The sequence below is a fragment of the Anopheles coluzzii genome, chromosome 3 (genome assembly GCF_943734685.1).
Source record: "Anopheles coluzzii chromosome 3, AcolN3, whole genome shotgun sequence".
NCBI lineage: Eukaryota > Metazoa > Arthropoda > Insecta > Diptera > Culicidae > Anopheles > Anopheles coluzzii.
Window position 1 is genome coordinate 4241480 of NC_064671.1, and position 19462 is coordinate 4260941.

Sequence of the window (19462 nt, forward strand, 5' to 3'; positions counted from 1 at the left end):
AAGGGGAAGGGGGTAGTAGCAGCAGCAACAAACTTGGAGCTAAGGCGAAAAGCCGGGCTTTTCTAAGGCTCATAAAATTATTGGGAAATGGATTCTACGGGGGCAACGTAGCGCTTGGATGGATGAAGGGCAGAGATTGGCAAATAAAAGTAAGAAGCAACGGGAGGAAAAAACAGAACGGTCCTTAAACCCGTTACGAATCCCACTCACAAATAGCACGATAGGGTGAAGGAATCGGTTGGTGCGAGGGTGACCGAAAGAATAATCCTAATGACACACTGACGCGGGCGCGAGTGGCCAATAGGAGGGGGGGGGGGGGGGGCAGTTTTCCCTTTTTTATGGCACTACGATTGGAATGTGGTCAGCATTATGTGTGAACTCTATTAAATTAGGTTTATGGGAGTTTGACAACCATCAATTCTAGCTCGATTCTTTATCAGAATCTCTCTATCCGGCAATTCTAGTGTCTTTCTTGTTAGAAATATGTTGCCATCATTACAAGAAGGAATGTTTGCTAAAACAATCATCAAAAATGCTTCAATTCTCACCTTCTCGATCTCACTTTCCACCGGAAATATTCTCTCTCCGGAAGGGAGTCTCCCAAAAAGGAGCCTCAGCAAAATGTGATCCTGTTCATCCTCCTCGGCGTCATCGTCGTCGCCACTCCACTCCACCAAGCAAAAAGGGGGAAACCAGCAAACGCGGGGTGGCATTCGATCCGAAACGGGGAGGCGCACGATTGACGAACTTTTTATGTTCCCTGGTGCTGGTGCTTCTATCTCTGCCGCTGCCGGCTGGCTTGTGGCAAGTTCTCCGGCCTGTTTTGTACCTTCCTCTCGTTCTTCTTTTTTTGCTTCGCTGCCGCTTTGCTACTTTTGCGCCTTCGTTCGCCTCGTGTGGTGTTCCTTCCGTTTTTCTTTCTTCTCCCGGGGTCGGTGGTGGTGGTGCCTCATTTATTACCGGACGATGGTGGCGACGGTGTGCACGAACAAATGGAACTTGAAATTGTGAACGCGGCGCTGGAGAGAGGCGCGGGGCGTCACTGTGTTGTGCCAAGCGCGCTATAAATCGAGAATGGACACAACGAAATTAAAAAATAAACGGATGGGGGGGTGGGAGAGAAGGGGGAGGAAGCTCGGGGGTGTGGTTGGTAGAGCAGCGCGAGACGCGGTTGGTGAGGCTGCTGCTGCTGCTGCTGCTGAGGCGCTTCGGTGGTTATTGAGCAACAAGAACAAGAAGCCGCTGCTCTACAGCCAGGCCCTGCCGCATGTTGTGTTCGCTCGCTGTACGTGGTAGGGTCGGGCGGTATGTGGTAGGGAGAGGGTGGATGAAAAACCGCATCGTTCTCGCGCGCGCAGCACCCTTGGGTGGATGCGATGGAACAGGCGAACCAACGGTTGTGTGTGTGTGTGTGCATGTGTGTGTGTTGTGAGGGAATTGTATGTTGTCTCCACACGCGCCGTACCTCGTTCGTGAATGTTTCCAAAAGTGGTAGATGAGGATATGGGGGGGCTGGGGAGACGCATAAAATAGACTGTCCTAAGGGTAAGCGCAAAGGTAAGAATGGTCGTGTTTTTTTTGCTTCTCTCGTTGCGTTTTTCTTCTTCTTGTTGCTCCCTCCCAACGCAGGAAGTGTCGGTGAGATGAGCGCCGCGCGACGACGTCGAGTAGAATTTATAATACACAAGCTCGAACGAGAGCCAAGCCAAGCTCGCTCCTCCGTTGTGTGCGGGGGGGTTGGGGGTGAGTGTGATGTTTGGTACTTTTTTCACCCCCCCCCCTCCCAACTTCCCCATCTATCCCACAAATCGCCCTCGTTTTCTGTAGAGGAGCGGCAGAGAAGAACAGCAACAAAAAATAAACCACAGAACATCTGCACCCGCGTCAAGTTGAGTTTTTGAATGTGGAATGAGGGTGAAAAAGAGTGAGTGGGAACGAGAGAGAGAGAGAGAGAGAGAGAGCGTGTGTGTGTGTGTTTGAGGGAGAAGGGAAAAGGACTGTCGCCGAATATTTGGTGAATGTACGCGCTGCGCCTCGACCTCCATAGTGAGATCGATTTGTGACACGGAACAGTGTGTGTGTGTGTGTGTGTGTGTGTGTGTGTGTGTGTGTGTCGTTCTCATCTTACCGCACCGCACACGCCACTAACCATGGGCGATAATTCATTCTCTTGTATTAGGTTCGATTGGTAGCTGCTATGAGAGGGAAGAAAAAAGGGAAAAGAGACAGAGAGAGAGAGAGAGAGAGAGGGGGCGGATATTGATGAAAGAAAAGAATGCTCTTGGTGTCGCTTTAAGGGCGAGTGTGGCGATGGTGTGGCGGCGGCTTATAGGAGACGGGTCGAGTTTAATTGCAATTTTAAGCGAATGCATGCACACTCCACTCGTCCCTTCCCCCCCCCCCCCCCCCCCTGTCGGCAGGAAGCAGGAAGAAAGCTATCGAATATTTGTGCATGCATGCATCAGCAGCGCTGTAAGCCGATGCAGCACTTCCTTTCCGGTGTCTGGTCGGAGTTTGTGTTTGTCCGCTGCTGTTTCAATGGAATCAGTTTTTGAATATCTAATAAGAATAATAGTTTGGGGAAATTTGCAACGATTACACACACACACTCACACACTCCCAACGGTAGTCCAATTGTTTTTGTTTGAAAATGCACATTTAGCTAACGGAGAGCGTGCAGATATCGGTTTCGGGCTTGTGTTGTGAGAAAAGTAGATGCCTCTTGCTTCTTGCGTGTGTGTGTGTGTGTGTGTATGTGTGTGTGTGCGCGCTTCAATGGCGGGCGGCCAGAGCAGTAGCAAGAGCACCAATTTTGCCGTTTTCGTTCAAGCACACTCGCGCGCGCGTCTGCTTCTCGGAGAAAAGTCCCCCCCCGGAACGCAGAGACAGCGAGAGTAAAAATCGCCCTTAAAATACGTGAGTGAGAGACAAACTCTTTGCCGCTCTCTCTCTCTCTCTCTCCCGTTCTCGTGCGGGGGAAAAGAGTCGGCAAACAAAAACAGAGCAGCAAAAAACACACACAACTGCGCCCGTTTGGGCGAGCGTGTTAGAAAGAGAGAGAGTTAGAGAAGGAGAGCAACGATGGCGCGGTGGTGGTGGCGGCGGCCAAAAAAAAGACGATTTTGTGTGTGCGACGGTTTTACCTTATTTCTTCCTTCCCGTAGCGGTGTGTGCGCACACGACCATCCATGGTGCTGCGGCGTGTGTTTCTCTCGCGCGGCTGTGTCAGTGAGCGATGAGTGTTGAACGCGTGAGGACGCACAACGTTTCGTAGCTCAGAGGCCCGTGTCGCGGATGTCAAGTTCTATCGGTGAGAGTGTGAGCATTTTTTTGTGTGTCTTCACTGTATCCCGCCGGCGTTCCATTGTGAATGGATGTGTGCGTGCGTGTGATCATTGCAAAGGGTTAGTGAAAGCCGCCGCCGTGCGTGCACAAATTTGTTTATATTCCGTGAATAAAGCAGCGTGGTGAAAGACGCGTGAGTGTGAGAAGAAGCGTCGTATGTGTGTGTGTGTAAACGCACACACTCACTGGTGTACTGTTCAGGGTTGTTCGGTGTTTGTAGCGGTCGGGGTGCGGGCGACGGGGCGATTAGATGCGAAGAAGTGTAACAAGAAGCAGCGCTTGTTTGTCGCCGCCGCCGCCGCCGCAGTGTGTAATCGCGAATTTGATTGCTCATCAGTCAGTGGACCCCCGTGTCACCTCTAGCGGCGGCAGAACCCGTTTTGGTGCTAATCACGTCTTGTGCGTGCGTGCGCGCGTGTGTCACGATTGCAGTGTGTGTGTGTGCGTACCTTTTTGTCAATGTAAACTGTGATGGGAAGGAAAGGTGGTGTCCACATTGTGTAGGGTACAGCACGGTGTACCGTATTGAATGTTCTTTCTCTTTCCCTTAATTATCCTCGACCAACTTGCACACAACCACAGAGGACACATAGAGCAATGGGACTGTAAATTTATGCAGCGTTTTATTGTGTTTCGTGCGTGTGCGATTTGTAAGGGTCGTGTGTGCGAGTTGCAGCAGCCACCGGGAACGGACCGACCGACCGACCGCCGCAGCCGCCGCCGCCGCCATTACGGGTTGGTTGTGTACGCGCGTTGTGTGTTCGATACATATTTTGCTTCTTTATTTTCCCTGCCACCACCGTTCCGGTGCCTCTTCTGGTCCTCTGGTTCGGTGTGGAACGGTGGCGACGCGCCTGCTCTTTCTCTCGCTCGCTCTTGGGTGTGTGTGTGTGTCCATCCCTCCGTGGTCCCTTCTGGTGTCAACGGGGGTTGTGTTTTGTGTGTTCGTTGGTCGTTGGCAAACCGATGGGCATATGAGACACAGGAGGCAAGCGGGGAGGAGAGGGCACGCATACACGTTTACACCGAGGCGCAACACACATACCGTGCGGCACAAGGGCATGGTGGAGGTTCGATGGTGGAGGAGGAGTAGGTGGCGTACGCACACGGCTGGACTGCGGGGATGGAATCGAAATATATTAAAAAAAAAACCAGGGGGCAAGAAAACGCGAACTTCTTGGGTGTCTCTCGTTAAAGAACAACGCGGCAAAGCAAAGAGGAAAGGGGAGCGAAGATAGAAGAAGTTCGCCTGTCTGCTCTCTCTCTCTTTCTCTCTATTGCGTTGGGTACGAAGATGATGATCACCATATGTGTGTGTGCATGTGAATGTGTGCACAAACCGCATCGAAAATCACCATCAAAAGCCCGGTGTGTGTGATTTTCGGCCAAGGAAACACACAGGCCAAGCGGAGGAGAAGAAGGAGGAGGATTTAAAAGCGTGCGAGAGAAAGAAGATGCAAAAATGTTTTCGTTAACTGTGTGCGGTGCGCTGGGGATGGACTGAAGCACAAGTGTGTGTGTGCCCGTGTGTTTGTGTGGCGGTGTGTACCTTCTTCCCTTTTTGCATGGCCTCCTACTGTTTTGCTGTGGGGGTCGCGGTCGCGATTCGCCTTTTTTTTCTTGCCTCCTGGCTCCATCCGCGAAGACACATAAACCTCCTCCGCCCCATCGAAGGGTGCGCTGTGGCTGGTTGGTCGTCATCTTCCCGTGGGAGACGCGTTTGAATGATGTGTACACGTGCGTGTGTGTGTGTGCCTTGGTGTTGTGCAGATAGTAAAGATTGGCGTACTTCTCCAATCTCCCCCCCCCCCCCCCCCCCGGAACAAGCTCCTACCGTGTCAGCGGTGGCGATGATTTCTTGTTTGGTGCGCGAAGGGGCAAATCAAAATTGGTTTTCATTTCGCGTCATGCCGTCGCGCACCCGTCCGTACGCCAAGCCATGCCACGGGGTGCAGAAGCGGAAGAGATGGAACAAAGGCAACGAGGAGATGGTTGGTGGTTGGTTTGATTTTTTTTATATTACACTCAGATTGCGCCTGTTTCGTTCCCTGGGTTCTTCGGGTTCCCCCCGGGGTAGGCAAAGTTTGTGCCCCGAAAGACAATGCAATGTAACCTCTCGGGCTGCTGCTGGTGGTGAGGTGTGCAGCGCACGGAAGGGAAGGGAGAAAGCAGACACATCCACACAGACACAGCAACACACCGGGTTGTGCGGGATGAAGAATAGGGAGAAAAAGAGGCATAAAGTTGCAACATGATGTCCCTGATGGTGAGCGTCCCTCTTGTTGCTGCTGCTGCTGCTGCCACTTCCCACTTTGCTTGGTTTGCCTGGGTTTTGTGCGCGGTGGTACTCTGAGGTAGAGGAGGAACCAACCAAGAATAAAAAAAACCCGATTCCGTAATTTCAAATTCACAAAACTTGGTCCTCGTTTTGCCCTTTCCGATGATGGTTGGATGGATGGAAAAGTTTACACCCCGGAAAGCGGGCAAGGGACGCAAACGCAAACAGAGCTGGAAATTAATTGCTCGAAAGTGTGGATTAGGCATTTTTCAATCAGTGTATGCGCTTCTGAATGACACAGAGGAGATGTTGTTAGTGCCCTCGCTCTACCTTGTAAGATTTATTGGACTATTGATGACTAGTAGTTTCCCAGGTTCTTGGAAACTGAGGTACTGAGGTTGGATGGACATTGATTGTGATGCGACATCAGAGAGCACAAAGACATGCAATTTCTGTTAGAATATCTAGGACATTTGAGGTATGAGATGACTCCAGGCTCTGTGGAGGTTATCGTTTAGAATTGTTAGACATAGTTTTGTTGCAACCCAGAAGAAGTATCCAATTAAGCCCTCAAATGAAGATCTCCAATCAGATGTCACGAATTCCTGTAGACTTCCTGGAATATCCTCAAAACAGATGACCAGTTTCAATGTCCATCATGATCTCGGAATTGGATCGCCTTTCCATAGATCTGACACCAGTTCCATTTCCCACACCTAGGATGGACAACAACACCATGGCAACAGCAACTGTCCCACCGTTTTATTGAACCACCGCACGAACGGCTAGTGTCCATTGCAGTCTTGTGTGCAATTATAGCTCCTTCTGTCCCTTGAACGGTACCTGTGCAAACACTTCCCAAAAACCAGATAAACTACATCGGAGAGGCGCACTGTGCGGCGGCGGCTGCTGTGTGCTAATGGGTTGTCATTCTTTCCCAAGCAAGGCCATGCGATGGAACGGCCTGCTGTGGGAGCTGGGGTCTGGGTGTGGTGTACGCACGCGGTACCATTTTTCTTCCTTTTCCGCCTGGTGGTCGGGAAAATGGATGATGCGCGCTCGCTGTGCAGCACAGAGAGTGTGTGTACTCTTCGCTTTTCCGTCCTATCCCCGCTTGTTTGAGGGGGGACAGTGAGCGGGGCTGTGGTGGTTGAGGACGACGAGGACGGCATCGATGAAAAGATGGCTTCCTTCTCATTACGACCCGTGTGCGCTGCTGCTGCTGCTGCGGATGATGGTGCTCTTTGCCGATGTGAACGAACACAAATCCATCCATCGTTCCCCCCAGGGCGGCGGCGGCGGCTGCGGTGTGGGTTTGTGGGGTCCGGTCGGTCACGGGGGGGAGGAGCGCAGCATCGATGTGGGTTTAACGCTTCACGCGAGCAGAGCGGGGCACAAGTACGAGAGGGGTGCGCGAGGGTTGAAAATGGGGTGAGCGCTGGCGGTAGACGAGAGAGAGCCAAAGGCATACACAGTGAGCGACAGATCTGACATTTTGGATTTTTTCACCTTCTTCTCCGGCTGCGACGATGACGACGACGACGACGACGACGAAGATGAAGAAGGTGAAGGATGAGACGAGACGCACGCGGGAAGAGGTGGCGGCAGCGGAGGGTTGACTCGCTCTCGCTCTTTCTCGCGTGCGCTCTCTCGCTCTCACGGGTATCGATGGTGGCGTGTGTTGTTGCCCTGCGTTACCCATCCGACCCGAATGCTGCGGCCTTCTTTGCCTTTTCCCGCGTTCACACACACACACACACACACCCCGCCTGCCCTGCGCGGGTCGTCCAGGGTTTAATAGGGGGAAATCGTTTCGTCCGATGCCTACTGCTGCGCGTTCATGCCCCTGCTGCCGTTGTACGTGTTTGCTTGCCTGCCTGCCTGCCTGCCTGGCTTCTCCTCTCGCGCTCTGTGCTCGACTTTGCGCGCTGCTACCTGCCCGACCCGTCGGCATATCCCCTTGGCATCCCTTCAGTCCGGTAGCAGCAGCGGCCACCGAAGCGAACGGTATGTGTGTGTTTGGGGGCTGCTGTGGGGGCTGTGTTGCCCATCTTTCAACCGATCGAACCCGTCGACGAACTCCAATCGAATATCGGAATCGAGTGGCTGGTGGCTGGTGGCGGTGGCGGTCGGTCACGTACCGTGCGGTGGAAGAGCGCGCACAGGTGAACTGTGCTGGCGGTTTTGCTGCTCGGTGGAAGTGTGTAGAAGCAGAATATTTCTGTTTCCATCGCTCGGTTGATGTTCATCTGGCGGCGGCGGTGGACGGTCGGTCGGTCGGGACTGAGGGTGGACGGGCGTGCGCGCGCGAGCCGTGTGCGCGTTTCTCTTTCGCCAACCGAGCGTGCTCCTCCGTGTTCAGGTTCGAACATCGTTCGATAATATCGCCATCGCTTCCTCACTGCTGCTGCTGCCACTCGACGGTACGGGTCAACCTCCGGATGCATTACTTTTTTGTGCGCGCCATCGGTACAATTTGCGGTAAGTGTCAACACAAGACGTGGAGTGGAGGGTGGGCTGATAGGGGGGGGGGGGGGGGGGGGGTTAAGACCAGTCCGGAAAAAACGGTGAACCCCGCGCGAATGTGTGGGGGGTTCGGGGTTCAATTTATTCATCTCCTGCCCTTTTTTGCCGCAGCCCAGGCGCCGCCGTGTGTGTTGAGTGGTTGTGTTGTGCCTTCCTAAAAGGTACACGCCACGGAGAGGTCTTTTCTCTTTGTTGGGTCTTGTGCGGCAAATAGCATAGCGAAACATTCACACCAAACCCTCAGCGGTCGCTGTCACAATTCCGTTCCACTTTCGCGGACGTGATTTCTTGGTAAAATTGCGAATAATATTGCTTCATCCAATCGGAGCGCAAGGGCTGCCAATTGCTTTATCTCATGGTACGATTAAAATTAATTTGAAAAGCATCCTTTTTTCCCCCCTGTTCCCTGGTTCATCGAGCTTCGGGTGTGTCCGGCCAGAGCGTTCTTTGGCACGTTTTAGATTACCGAACTGATCCCCTTCCCCCATGAGAGAGCTTGTCCTTTATTCGGTTTAAGGGATTTGCTCGATTTGTGTGTGTTTTATTTTCGAGCCCACCCCTCTCTGTTCTGGGATCGTCCGGGGGTAGTTCAGAAGGATCGCTCGTGCTACGTCGTCCTCCTCTCGAGCCATTCGCCTGGCGCAAGGAATATGGGATAAAAAAACGAACATTTTTTGATTGATGATTCGTTTGCGCGGAACACACACAAACACACACACACACACACACGGGTGCTGTTGCTTGGGGGTACGGACACGCTCATATAGGGGTTGATTTTCCCTCCCTTCATTACTCCACTTGATTTTGTGTATGTGTTTTTTTATTCTTCCTGCACTCCTCGTCCCTGTGAAACGGGCAGGGAGAGCGAGACTGCTGTGTTGTACCTTTAGCGCGGCCTGGCTATAAGATATATGTATTGCCGTTGTTCAGCGAGACACACAAACACATTAACACACAGAGGAACAAGGATGGAATGGAGAGACAAACCCCAAAACGATGCTACTCAGAAGAGCAAAAGGGAGCAAGAGCCCAGAATCGTTATCCGTTTCGTTTTGGTGTGTGTTTTTTGAGCATCTCCACACCGAAACAGGGAGCTGTACTGGGATGGACCGGCCAGGAGGGGGTTTGCTTGAATTTGTTTCCCGGGCTATGCTCCAAAAAAGAAACCCTCCCCCGAATGCCGATGCGCCCCCCCCCCATCCGTTGTGCTTTCTTTTGCCCCCAACAACAGTTTTGCGCTCTGTGTGCGCTTCAGATGCGCTGGAGCCGCTGCTGTTTTACGTGAAAAGCACAGCACATAGTGTGGCACAGAGTGCAGTTGTCGTCCTTCTGGAACTGAGGTGCTGAGGAAGAGGATAGAAGGGACCTTCAGTTGGGCGCTGTGCTGCAGCACCAGCATCAGCACCGATGTCCCCGGCCTGGCATCCATCGTCCAAGATGGAGGATTTGCAGCAGAGTCCAATTTGTGTTCGGTGTTTGAGTTTTTGTTATGTTGCTGCCGCCTCCGCGGTACCTCCCATTTGCCCAACAAAACTGAAACTGCACAGAGCACTTTTTGTCTGGTCGTCCCTGTGCCGCCCGGACGAATGCAGCAGTAAAGTTCACAGCCCAGGCACTCTCTTTCTCTCTTGACGATCGCTTTTCTGCCCGGGGCCTGCGAGTTGGAGTTTGGCAATGGGGAATTTGCTTTTTCTTTCCATTTTTTTGGGGAGGAGAAGCCTGGGTTTTGTTTTTGGAGTGCGCTCAGCTTTAGAAAGAGGGATTTAGTTTTAGGTTGGATGCGGGTTTTGTTGTTGTTGTTTTTGGTTGCTGTTGGTTGATGTGACAGCTCTCCCATCTCGGAGATGTCCCCTTGGCGCGCTTTCTAATGGTGGAATGCATTTATGCGGGTCCAGAGTTTAGGGCGCAGGCATCAGGAGATTTGGAGCTGGAAGAATCCAGTGGAAGCCTTCATTTACAGTCGGATCTCTGGCATCCAGTTGGGTTCTGCAATGTTGAGAATTGAAATTGAATTGATTCGTTGGCCAAGCGCCAACCGGGGAAAGTCAGCCGTCTGCGACGACCAGCGACGGGGCATCATTATTAAACCGAACGCATTATGAATGGTAACGCACAACTCTAATCAACAGCGCGCTCTCGCTGCATCATCCTTTGACAGTTCCAGACGACTTGCTAAATGTCCATCCAGAGTTCTCCCGTACCAGTGGGATGTCTGTATTCCGAATGCACTGTAATCGTTTTATTCTTGCTCGGTGCAGTTTCTACAGTAATTAAAGCTTCTCGTGGATGTCGAGCGAGAAGAGGGTGGACACAGGGGTGGTTGATGCGCGCTAGAGGTGTGAGATAACTGCGGCATGGCTTGCTTTGCAACTCCCTCGCCAGCACGAAACCGTTTTGCTTGTTCGCTCGATTCCGGTGGAGCGCTCGATGATGATGACGACGGCGATGGCGATGGTCGTCGAAACGCCTTTGTGTGTCTGTCGACCTGTGTATTGCCGCCGCTTGCTTGCCGCACCGTCACCTTCGTTCTCCCCTCGCTCCCACGGGTGGGGGGGTTGGGTTTTAGTTCCTCACGCTGCTGGAGTTGAAGACAGGGGAGGCTTTCCCTACCGCGTTGGATCACAAACACACACACACGCATGCACACGACGGTGTTGAACTTGTTTGGGGCGGCCTGAGAACGAGAGCGAGAAATACGTGAATGCGCACTTCTGTCCCGAGCGCGCCAGAACGTAAGACGAGCAGAAAAGGGCTGCGAGTGGCGAGAGGAGGGTGCGTGCTGATGACGAACGAACGAAACGACCCAACGCCGAACGCGGACGGTGAGATGTGATGCGATGGTGGCTACAACGGCAACAGCAGCAGCAGCAGCAGCAAATCGATCGTAGTACGCCAGATATATATCCTCACGACGACGATGGCAGCGATGGCGGCGATGGTGCGCGATGGAGGCGACGATTCCATGATTCACGTCCATATATTTTGCCCGTTGCCGTCATCCGTTTGCTGCTGCTGTTGCTTGTTTCGTCCGTCCACCAGATTGGCCAACCGAATTGTTGCCGCCCTGTGCGCGCCTGTCTTCTTGCTCGCCGTAATCGCACGGGTCGGGGCGGGTCGGATGGCTTTGCTCTTATCCACCCAGGCATACACGCGTGTGTGTGTGTGTGGAGAAGCGGGAGTACCACCAACAACAGAAACAACGAAAAAACAAGGCCCACTTCGATACTCTCTTTCCCTATGCCGACTCTCTACACACACACATTCGCTCTCACTATGGGATGTGCTGTGGTTGTGTATTAAAAATTAGGGCGATGAACAATACATATAATGTAGAAATGATGGAAAGACACCTCCTGTGGGGTGTTTTTTTTTGTCGCTCTACAAATTCATTGGTCCCTTCAGTTAATGAGTGTGCGTGTGACTGTTTTTTATCGAACAGATCTTGTTATTTTTTTGGTTTTGTTTCATCGGGGTACGGGGTGAGCACAAACATTTTTGGTGCTCATAGTGCGCACAACACCGCACACCACGGAGGAAAACCGCCACACTGGTGGAAAGCGGGTGCAGGGACACACAGGGGTGCGAACGTGTTCGCAAACGGGGAAAACGGTGGCCTCTGAGAGTGGTTTCTGTCCGCAGTGGCACCGGGATGGGAACGCTTATATGCTGAACCAAGAAGGAAAGGGGGAATAGTTTTCGCCTTGGTCGTCGTTCCCTTCCCTTCTTCGCCTCCCCAGTGTGTGCGCTCTGCTCTCTTGCTGTATCGCGCGCAACCCCGGGGTGAGTTTATGCTGATGTGTGTGTGTGTCTGTGTGTGGTTGTGCTTTGTTGGGTACGCAAAAACCACCCTGCCGCGCTTTGAGCCTCTTTGCAGTAGTGTGCCTCGCGCATTCGTTCTTGTTGGTCTATTCCGGGTGGCGGTTTTTGGGTTGATTTCGTACGGCGTGTGGATGGAGCTGAGGAGGAAGGTGATGTGTAGCACGCTCTCTCTCGACCGTGGTCTTTGCCGTCGTCCTCGTTGTCGTCAATGTGTATGATCATGTTTGTCCACCTTCTACCCTTTTACCGCACAGAACAGCTCGCTTTGCTGCTGCTGCTGCTGCCGGTTGAATATAATCTCTCTTTTTCCTTGCTCGGCGTTTTCCATCCCAAGCCCTAGTGGTGGTGGTGGTAATTCTGACAGAGGACACATACTCACAGAAAACACAGGGAGAGCAAAAAAAAACATCACTTCCATTCACTGCCGTCCCCGGGTTGGAGCTGGGCGAATTGAATTCTCCCCCCTCGACTGCCTGTTTTTTGCAGCACTCTTCTTCACGAATGGGGGGGAAAATGGGGAAATGGGGAGATTGTTGCAGTGTGTGCGTTGGGGCGGAAGAAATGGGAAAATGCAATTTTCGTGGCGCTGCATACAGAACAAACGGCCGCCACATTGTGCGCTCGCTCGGCTCTCTACGTGCTGAGAAGCGCCTTTCGATGATGGATTGAGTGTGTTGTGTGTGCGCTGAATTAAAAGCATCGTTTTTTTATGTTTCACGTTCCAGTTGGAGTTCGCAAACGCTGCAAGCTGAAATGTGCTATTGATGCGCCGATATTCAGAATAGAACACCGACCCAATTTCCCTTCTCGTCTTGTAGGGAATTTAATTTAATGTGGCCACACACCTCCTCCACGAACGGTTGCAATTTTTTTAAATTTTAATCCCAAAAATCCCAACCCCATCCGGCAGAGAGAAGCCGGCAGACGCTCAAATCACGATGTGTGTCGCTAATAAACGGTCCGATTCGTCATCGTGCTGCTCGGTTCCTGAGTTTCTTCCCCCATTAGTCCCGGGATTGGAAATTTAATACCCTTCCCTTCCCTTCCCCCCCCCTCCCCGTTCTTCCCTTTGGACGCACACACCAAACAGCTCGACGACCATCTGCTGTCATTTGGCGCTAACGGACGCCGTTTTTTTTTGTATTCCTCTCATTTCCAAACACTCCTCTAAACCACACCAGCCAGACGCGGGTGACCGAGGGAAGAGTTGAACCGTCGACACAGAAGGGGTGTATTTGCTTGGGCTGCTTGGATGGGTTGTGTGTGTGTGTAGTTGCGCGTGATGTGTTCTTTCTTCTGGCTGTGTTTTGTGTGCGCCAGCAGAGCACGCAAGCACGCACGCAACGCAGCGCAATCGAATTACAGCGCGTGGTTGGTGACAGTTGCACTTAAAGCATACTTTTCCCCCAATGTTGTTGTTGGGGGGTTTAAAAAGCAAGCAAATAACAGTTCCTTTGCTAGTTAATTGTTACCATCATAGGAGTGGTTTATCTGTTTGTAGGTCATGCACAATCGCTTGTTTTGTTTACTCTCTCTCGCGGGCGCTCTCTCTCTCTCTCTCTCTCTCTTTCTAGGGCGCGTTTTGCATCTTAATTTTACCGTCAACTAGAGTCCACCAGTTACTAGAGTCACAGGCCCCTAATGTCGGTGTAGATCACAAGTGCCTTGCGGCGCACTACTCGCTTTCGGTTTGTTTGTTCGCTTCGCGTCAACCATCTTCCACTGCTTGCTTACACCCTTTTGCTCTGTCCTCCGTCTCAAAACAGCTATACATATCATCCCCCCCCCCCCCCCCCGGCATGGACGCATCGTCACCTATTTCGGAGTTGTTTTGCCTACGCGACCAACACAGACCCCCTACGACCGACGACGGGACCGATGTGTGTCTGCAGAAAAATGCGACGTTCCTATGTTTGAAGGGGAATGGCCCAGCGATGGAGAACGGAGGGACGGATCTACACTTGTATGTTTTATTTTGCGATGAGCGTGTGTGGGGTTCCTGTTTGTTCGTATTTAAGTTTTCTATGCGGCGCGCATCGGCTTTCAAGTACAGAAAATGGCGCTCCTTATGTGCGATGTCGCGCTGCGAATGTCTTTTCCCATTCCAAAAAGCTCACACACTGTAACAAAACGTGCGGGAGAGAGGGATAGAGATCGATGAACAGTGTATCGTAGGAAATGGTTCGCTTCCTCATCTTCAAAGGCAGCGTGTTTAATGTCCGACCCCATCCCGCGGTCGTTCTCGGGGCTGATTTTTATCTCCCACCGGATTGCCATTCGTCCAGCAAATTCTTCTCGCGATCGCCATTAATCGCGGTGCGTTCCACGATCACATGAACCGTGGCGGCCCCACCCCTCCTCCCTCTAATGGCGATCGCGCATAACAATTTGTGCACCAACATATTAATTCCTGTTTTTTTTGTTGCTTCTCTTCTTTTCCATTTTCAGTGCCGTTTCAGAGCCCCGTCCCCCGATGGTGGTAGCAGCAGGAGGAAGCAACAGCAATAGACAGGCGGAGGAGGAGAAGCATTAAAAAAAGAAGCAGACAGTAATAATCGCGATCACGATCAGATGAACCGAACCAAATCAGTGGGGCGGACGGCGGCGGTGGTGGTGGTCATGGCAGCATGGAAGGGGGCTATTTTCGGTGAAATCCGCTGCCCTCTCACGCGCTTATCTGATGGTGGCAATTACAAGCACCCCGAAAAAGGGCGAACAACCAAAAAAAAACACGCGGTGACGACGGTGGGGAGACCTCTCTTTCCATGTATGCCGCGGCGGAGCAGCAGCAGCAGCAACACAAACACGAACGAACGCGGCCAATGTGTGTGCGGGCAAACGGCAGTTTTGCACAATTTACCAACCAATACAACGCGGCTTTTGCTTTCCGCGACGGTTACACAACGGGGGTGCGTGCGGGGCTGGAATGGTGGAAAGGAATTGATGGTTCCTGGTCCTGTTCACATGCGGCGGGACTTGGCTGTGGTGTGGTGCCTTTTCGTTGCAGCTGCATTTTGTGAACGCACAGGCCGAAAACAAAAAGACGACAATCGCCGAAACAGGAACTCTCGCCACGAGAGCGCACACCACCCATATGTGTGGCGTTGTGTGTTTGCCAGAGCGACGTGTGAGCTTTTCTGCCACGTCATAAGGTTGGCGGTTTCGGTCGACCGCGGTCGACACACACTGCTCGGGCTGCTGATCACTTGTGCCGCCGATCAGCGCCATGTCGCGTTTGGGGGAAGCGGTGGTCGTGGTCGCGCATTGTATCGATCATGGTCGGCAAGTTGTTGTGTATTTTGTAATGGCGAGGATTTGCCTTTGAATGATTGTTGATGGACCAACAGGGACAGATTGAACTGTTTGGTATAGAACAAGTTGAGAGGCAAAGGAATAAGCTCGGTTTAGTTATCTTCATAGAGGTTTTTCTACACACAAGAATATGGTTTAGACGTTTTGTGAAGATCACATCTTGGTGTGGCTCAAGAACAAAGACAATTACAGTGCCAAGATGTAACTGGAACAATCCGGGCGTGCTTAAACTTATTTGAAATTGTGAATGTACTGTGTGAATAATCGAATCGACGATATAAAGTGCAACTATAATTGAAACATGCTAAGAATTGTGTAGAAGTTTACCCTTTTCATGGATTGCATACCGTCGCAGGTGTAAAAAAATCGTAAACGAGGTCTCATCAGTAGTAATTACACTTGTCATGTGCAATTCTAATGAATTTCTCCCCCTTCTTCGCAGATGTGACGGCGTAACGGCGTGAATTTGTGCTGCTAGAAGTGTTTCAAATGTTTCAAAATCACGAACCAACTCAACAACAAATGCAAAAAAGTGTGTTGTAATTGTAGTAAAATAATTCCACCTAGTGTGCTTGAGTGTGTGTGTGTGTGTGCGTATGTGCGCGCGTGTTGTGTATATTAGTGCGTGTGCGTGTATGTATGTGAATAATAATGATAATAATAATAATGCTAAGAAATAGTGAATGAAGCGAGCGAATTCAGCGTCACTTAATTATTGAAGCATAAAGTGTGTGTGCGTGTGTGTGTGCGTGTCCGTTGCACGATCAGAGTTAAGTGAGAGTGTGCTTAAGCGATCGAAACCTCAAACGATTAGCAACGGTTACATCTATATATTAGTGCGTGTGTTTGCAGTGCCCTTTTGATTGGGGCGCACCGTGCGTCGTGCGTTAGGTTCCGTTTAGCGTGCGTAGAGTAGCCGCGGCAGCGCAACAGCTGCCGCCGCAATAAAGCCGTCAAAATTGGCCGAATGGATAAGGACGGGGAGAAGAAGGGCGGCGGCGATAAGAAGGGTGGCGGCGGGCAGTCGGGAACCGGTCTGGGAGGCGCAGCCGGTGTTAACGATCCGGCCGCGCTGCTAGATGCCGCCTCACTGTTCGGTAAGTAATGCCTGGGAATGTGGTGGTCGAAGGGAGTAGAAATCCAGTTGGTAGGGAGGAGTGCTAGAGAGGACATAGGCAGATAATAAGAGGAATAGATGAAACCATTTCCATTGTAAAGTAAGCTTACACTGCCCTTGCTTTCTTGTCATTGCAACGTTTTACTATCTTATCAAATGAGCTGATTATGTTTGCGTTACGTGCAGACATTGTACACCGTTTTATGATATTGTTAATTGGAGCCAGTAAAAGATAGACACGAAGCATAAACGTTCAGCCCGAGAATAGCGTCGTAGTTGATTAATACTGTCATGTTAGAACTTGTATTTTCATTGTCAACAAACAGAAACACTTATTTTCCCTCTTTTCGCACCCCTCTCTCGTTACAGCGTACTGGGGACGGGATCCGTCCGCAATGGCCGCCGCAGTCTCCAACCCCCTGTTCGGCTCACAGTTCGGCATGCCCGGCGGGCTCGGTGGGCTGATGCCGAACGCCGGTACCGGCTCGGGCAGCGGCAACGACCGGTTCGCCATGTCCCACCACAACCAGAACACGATGGCGGTGGCCGCGTCTCAGGCCGCCTCCCTGGCCGGTTTGCACAACAGTAAGTACTGTACCGCAATTTTAGGCGTCGAATCGCCCCCGGGAATGGTGAAATTGTAATTTGTAGTTTGTATTTTTGTTCCACTTTTAGGGTGCGAAATGTGTTGCACCTTGCTCTAACCCCTACAATTAAAGCAGCATTATTAAAGTGTCCCTCACACACACACAATGTTGCCAGCAAAAACGAAACCAGCTGTAATGGGGATGCAAATTGAGCAATATCAGCAATATCATACATCAGAGCGACCTGACTGGTGGACGCGGAGGGCCATCGAAGGGAAGGGCCTTAACAATCGATAGCATCATATACTGGCTGCTGCTGGTTCGTGATGCTCCCTTTACCAACCCATTCACCCCAAAAGCGGCGGTCTGTTCAATTGGGCGTAAAATTGGGTGAAAGCTGCCCGAAATTTAGCTACATTTAAGCGCTGCATTGTGTATCGTTGTGTGTGGTGATGGTGCATTCAGGGCAATTGATCCTGGATGATGCCGAGATCGAAAGTCAGCGATGCATATGAGTCGCGCTATTTGCTGTGTACGCTTTCCCTCTTTGTGATGCAAACATATGGTGCGCTCCCCTTTGGCTGCCAGGTTGGTTGGGAGCATGGGATAACTATTTTCGGTCGGGTTTTAGCTCGCATTAAAGTTGCGGGAAAGTGGTATCAATGTTGCCTCAAAAGGCGTTGGGTATCTTTTCATACAGCGTAAAGCTATGTTTATTGCTGTGAAGTTTAGTTGTGTTGAAAATACACTCTAAATAATTGATTTCCAAACGTCCGTTTAAAGCTGCTAGACGAGTTAACAAGCTACTTTAAGCTGAATATTTGATGTGCTTCCGTTGCGTCCGGTCCGTTGCTTTAAACAAACAGCAGTCCGTTGAATGGAATTTAAAGCATTTTCAACCTGTTGGTTTGTGAAGGGAAGCAAGAATAACATCATTTAAATCGTTTATTCGTTCTGTGTTCCGTGTATCGATTGGGTGAAACAGGAACGAAGTTCTCCAACGTTTTGACCTCATTTTGATCGATCGAATAACGACAACGACTACGAGCGCCACCAGTCTCGGAACATTAAATTATTCTATTTTATCGAGCTGAGCTTTGGCGCTGAGTCTGTTGTTAAGCCAACTCTTTTGTTGTAAAAGGAACAGTCAACCTTTGTGGGGTTGCAAATATAGTCCTCCGATGGTAGGTGCTGCAACAGCGCGAACGAGGGCAATAAACGTATTAATAGCAGTAACAATCATAATAGCCATAATCGTAAACGTCGGGAGCGGGGAACCACATTGATCGATGTAAAAAGTTATATTACCTCCTCCTGACTACAGGCAATACATACATGGGGAGTGGTGGTAACAGCTGGCGAAAAGCAGTTTTACAAGAGACAATAGCATCTGAAGATGATTTTAAATCGATTATTGTTATTGATGGAATTGTGGACCAAAAGAAAGCGATATCAATTGATACTTTTATTCTTAAAATTTCAAAGACATACACACAACGAATCCAGCACTATCCAGCACTGTGCAAGTGCCCTTTTGCAATGGAACTGGAATATGCAACATAACATTCCATTGCAAGTGGATTGGCATTAGCATAATCATGCATAAGAAGCCAATGACCTGTGAACATAACCTTATCACCTGTTGTTTGATGAACTTGTTCTCTCCCTCTCTCTCTCTGTCGTTCTCTCTCGTTCTCTCTTCCTGCCTGAGGGCTTTTCGGGTGGGTGTGTTAGAGTGTGATGGAGCATCATATTCATTTGTTAGTTTGTGAGTCCTGCTGTTGTTGTTGTTGTTGTTGTTAGATGTAGTGTAGAAAGGGAAAGTAAAGTTGATTTAAGTGGAAGAGTAGTAGTAGTAGTGGTAGTAGTAGGGTCGAGTGGGTGGCTGCATTGCACACATAAGTGTGCAGATTGCATTCCACGAATGTGTTCCACGAGGAATGGTATGTTTGCTATGTACGTTTCGGGGGGAAAAATTATGGAAGCTGTTGCTGTTGTTCTGGCGTGTATGTTGAGTGGGTTGTTGTTAAAGCTGTCTGATGTTTTCTCGGCGGCCAATCGACGGCTGCATTAGCATTAGTAGTAAAGTGAAGGTCAAGTTCAAGGTAACAGGCGTGCTTGAATGGTGTGTGGTTGGTTGGTAGGTGTAAGCGCTGTATAATGTATGTGTGCACACTGACGCACTTTTGTATGTGTGTGTGTTTGGTAGTAAATAAAGTGCTTTAATGTTCTCATGTTTCATGGCACAGCAGTCTGGTAGCATAATTCTTTATTCGCATTAATCAAACAGCTGATAGGAAAGTTGATAATTTATTACAATCGAATCAAAGGCCATGAAATTCCTATCCCTATCATTCCCCAAACAGCAGCTCTGCCCTTTTCCTCCAGCATAAATTCAGGGCTATGCGCCGCTCCTTGGACCACGCTCCAGAAGCAGCAACGCGAGCGCCCTCTTGAGGATTTTCAACGTGCGCGTCA

General features: G+C 50.7%; 2 protein-coding genes across 18 annotated transcripts in view; one reads left to right on the forward strand and one right to left on the reverse strand.

Annotated features, from left to right (window-relative positions):
* Positions 1-19462, reverse strand: part of LOC120956700 (ATP-dependent RNA helicase glh-2) — a 376118-nt gene that overhangs the window by 55843 nt on the left and 300813 nt on the right. The window contains exon 1 of one of the 3 annotated variants that reach the window (XM_049608606.1): positions 16339-16350. The exons of the other annotated variants lie outside the window; for them this stretch is intronic. The gene's annotated coding sequence lies outside the window, so the exon portion shown is untranslated. Of the gene's footprint in view, positions 1-16338; positions 16351-19462 lie in introns of those variants that run through there. 3 annotated transcript variants of the gene reach the window in all.
* Positions 1-19462, forward strand: part of LOC120958688 (uncharacterized) — a 69157-nt gene that overhangs the window by 25350 nt on the left and 24345 nt on the right. For 11 of the 15 annotated variants that reach the window (XM_049608573.1, XM_049608559.1, XM_049608568.1 and 8 more), the window contains exons 2-3: positions 15723-16377; positions 16767-16982. In XM_049608573.1, coding sequence (XP_049464530.1) covers positions 16248-16377; positions 16767-16982 — 346 coding nt within the window. In that variant the 5' untranslated portion in view covers positions 15723-16247. Of the gene's footprint in view, positions 1-2976; positions 3405-14416; positions 14517-15722; positions 16378-16766; positions 16983-19462 lie in introns of those variants that run through there. The other 4 variants (XM_049608563.1, XM_049608560.1, XM_049608562.1 and 1 more) reach the window with 4 other exon arrangements.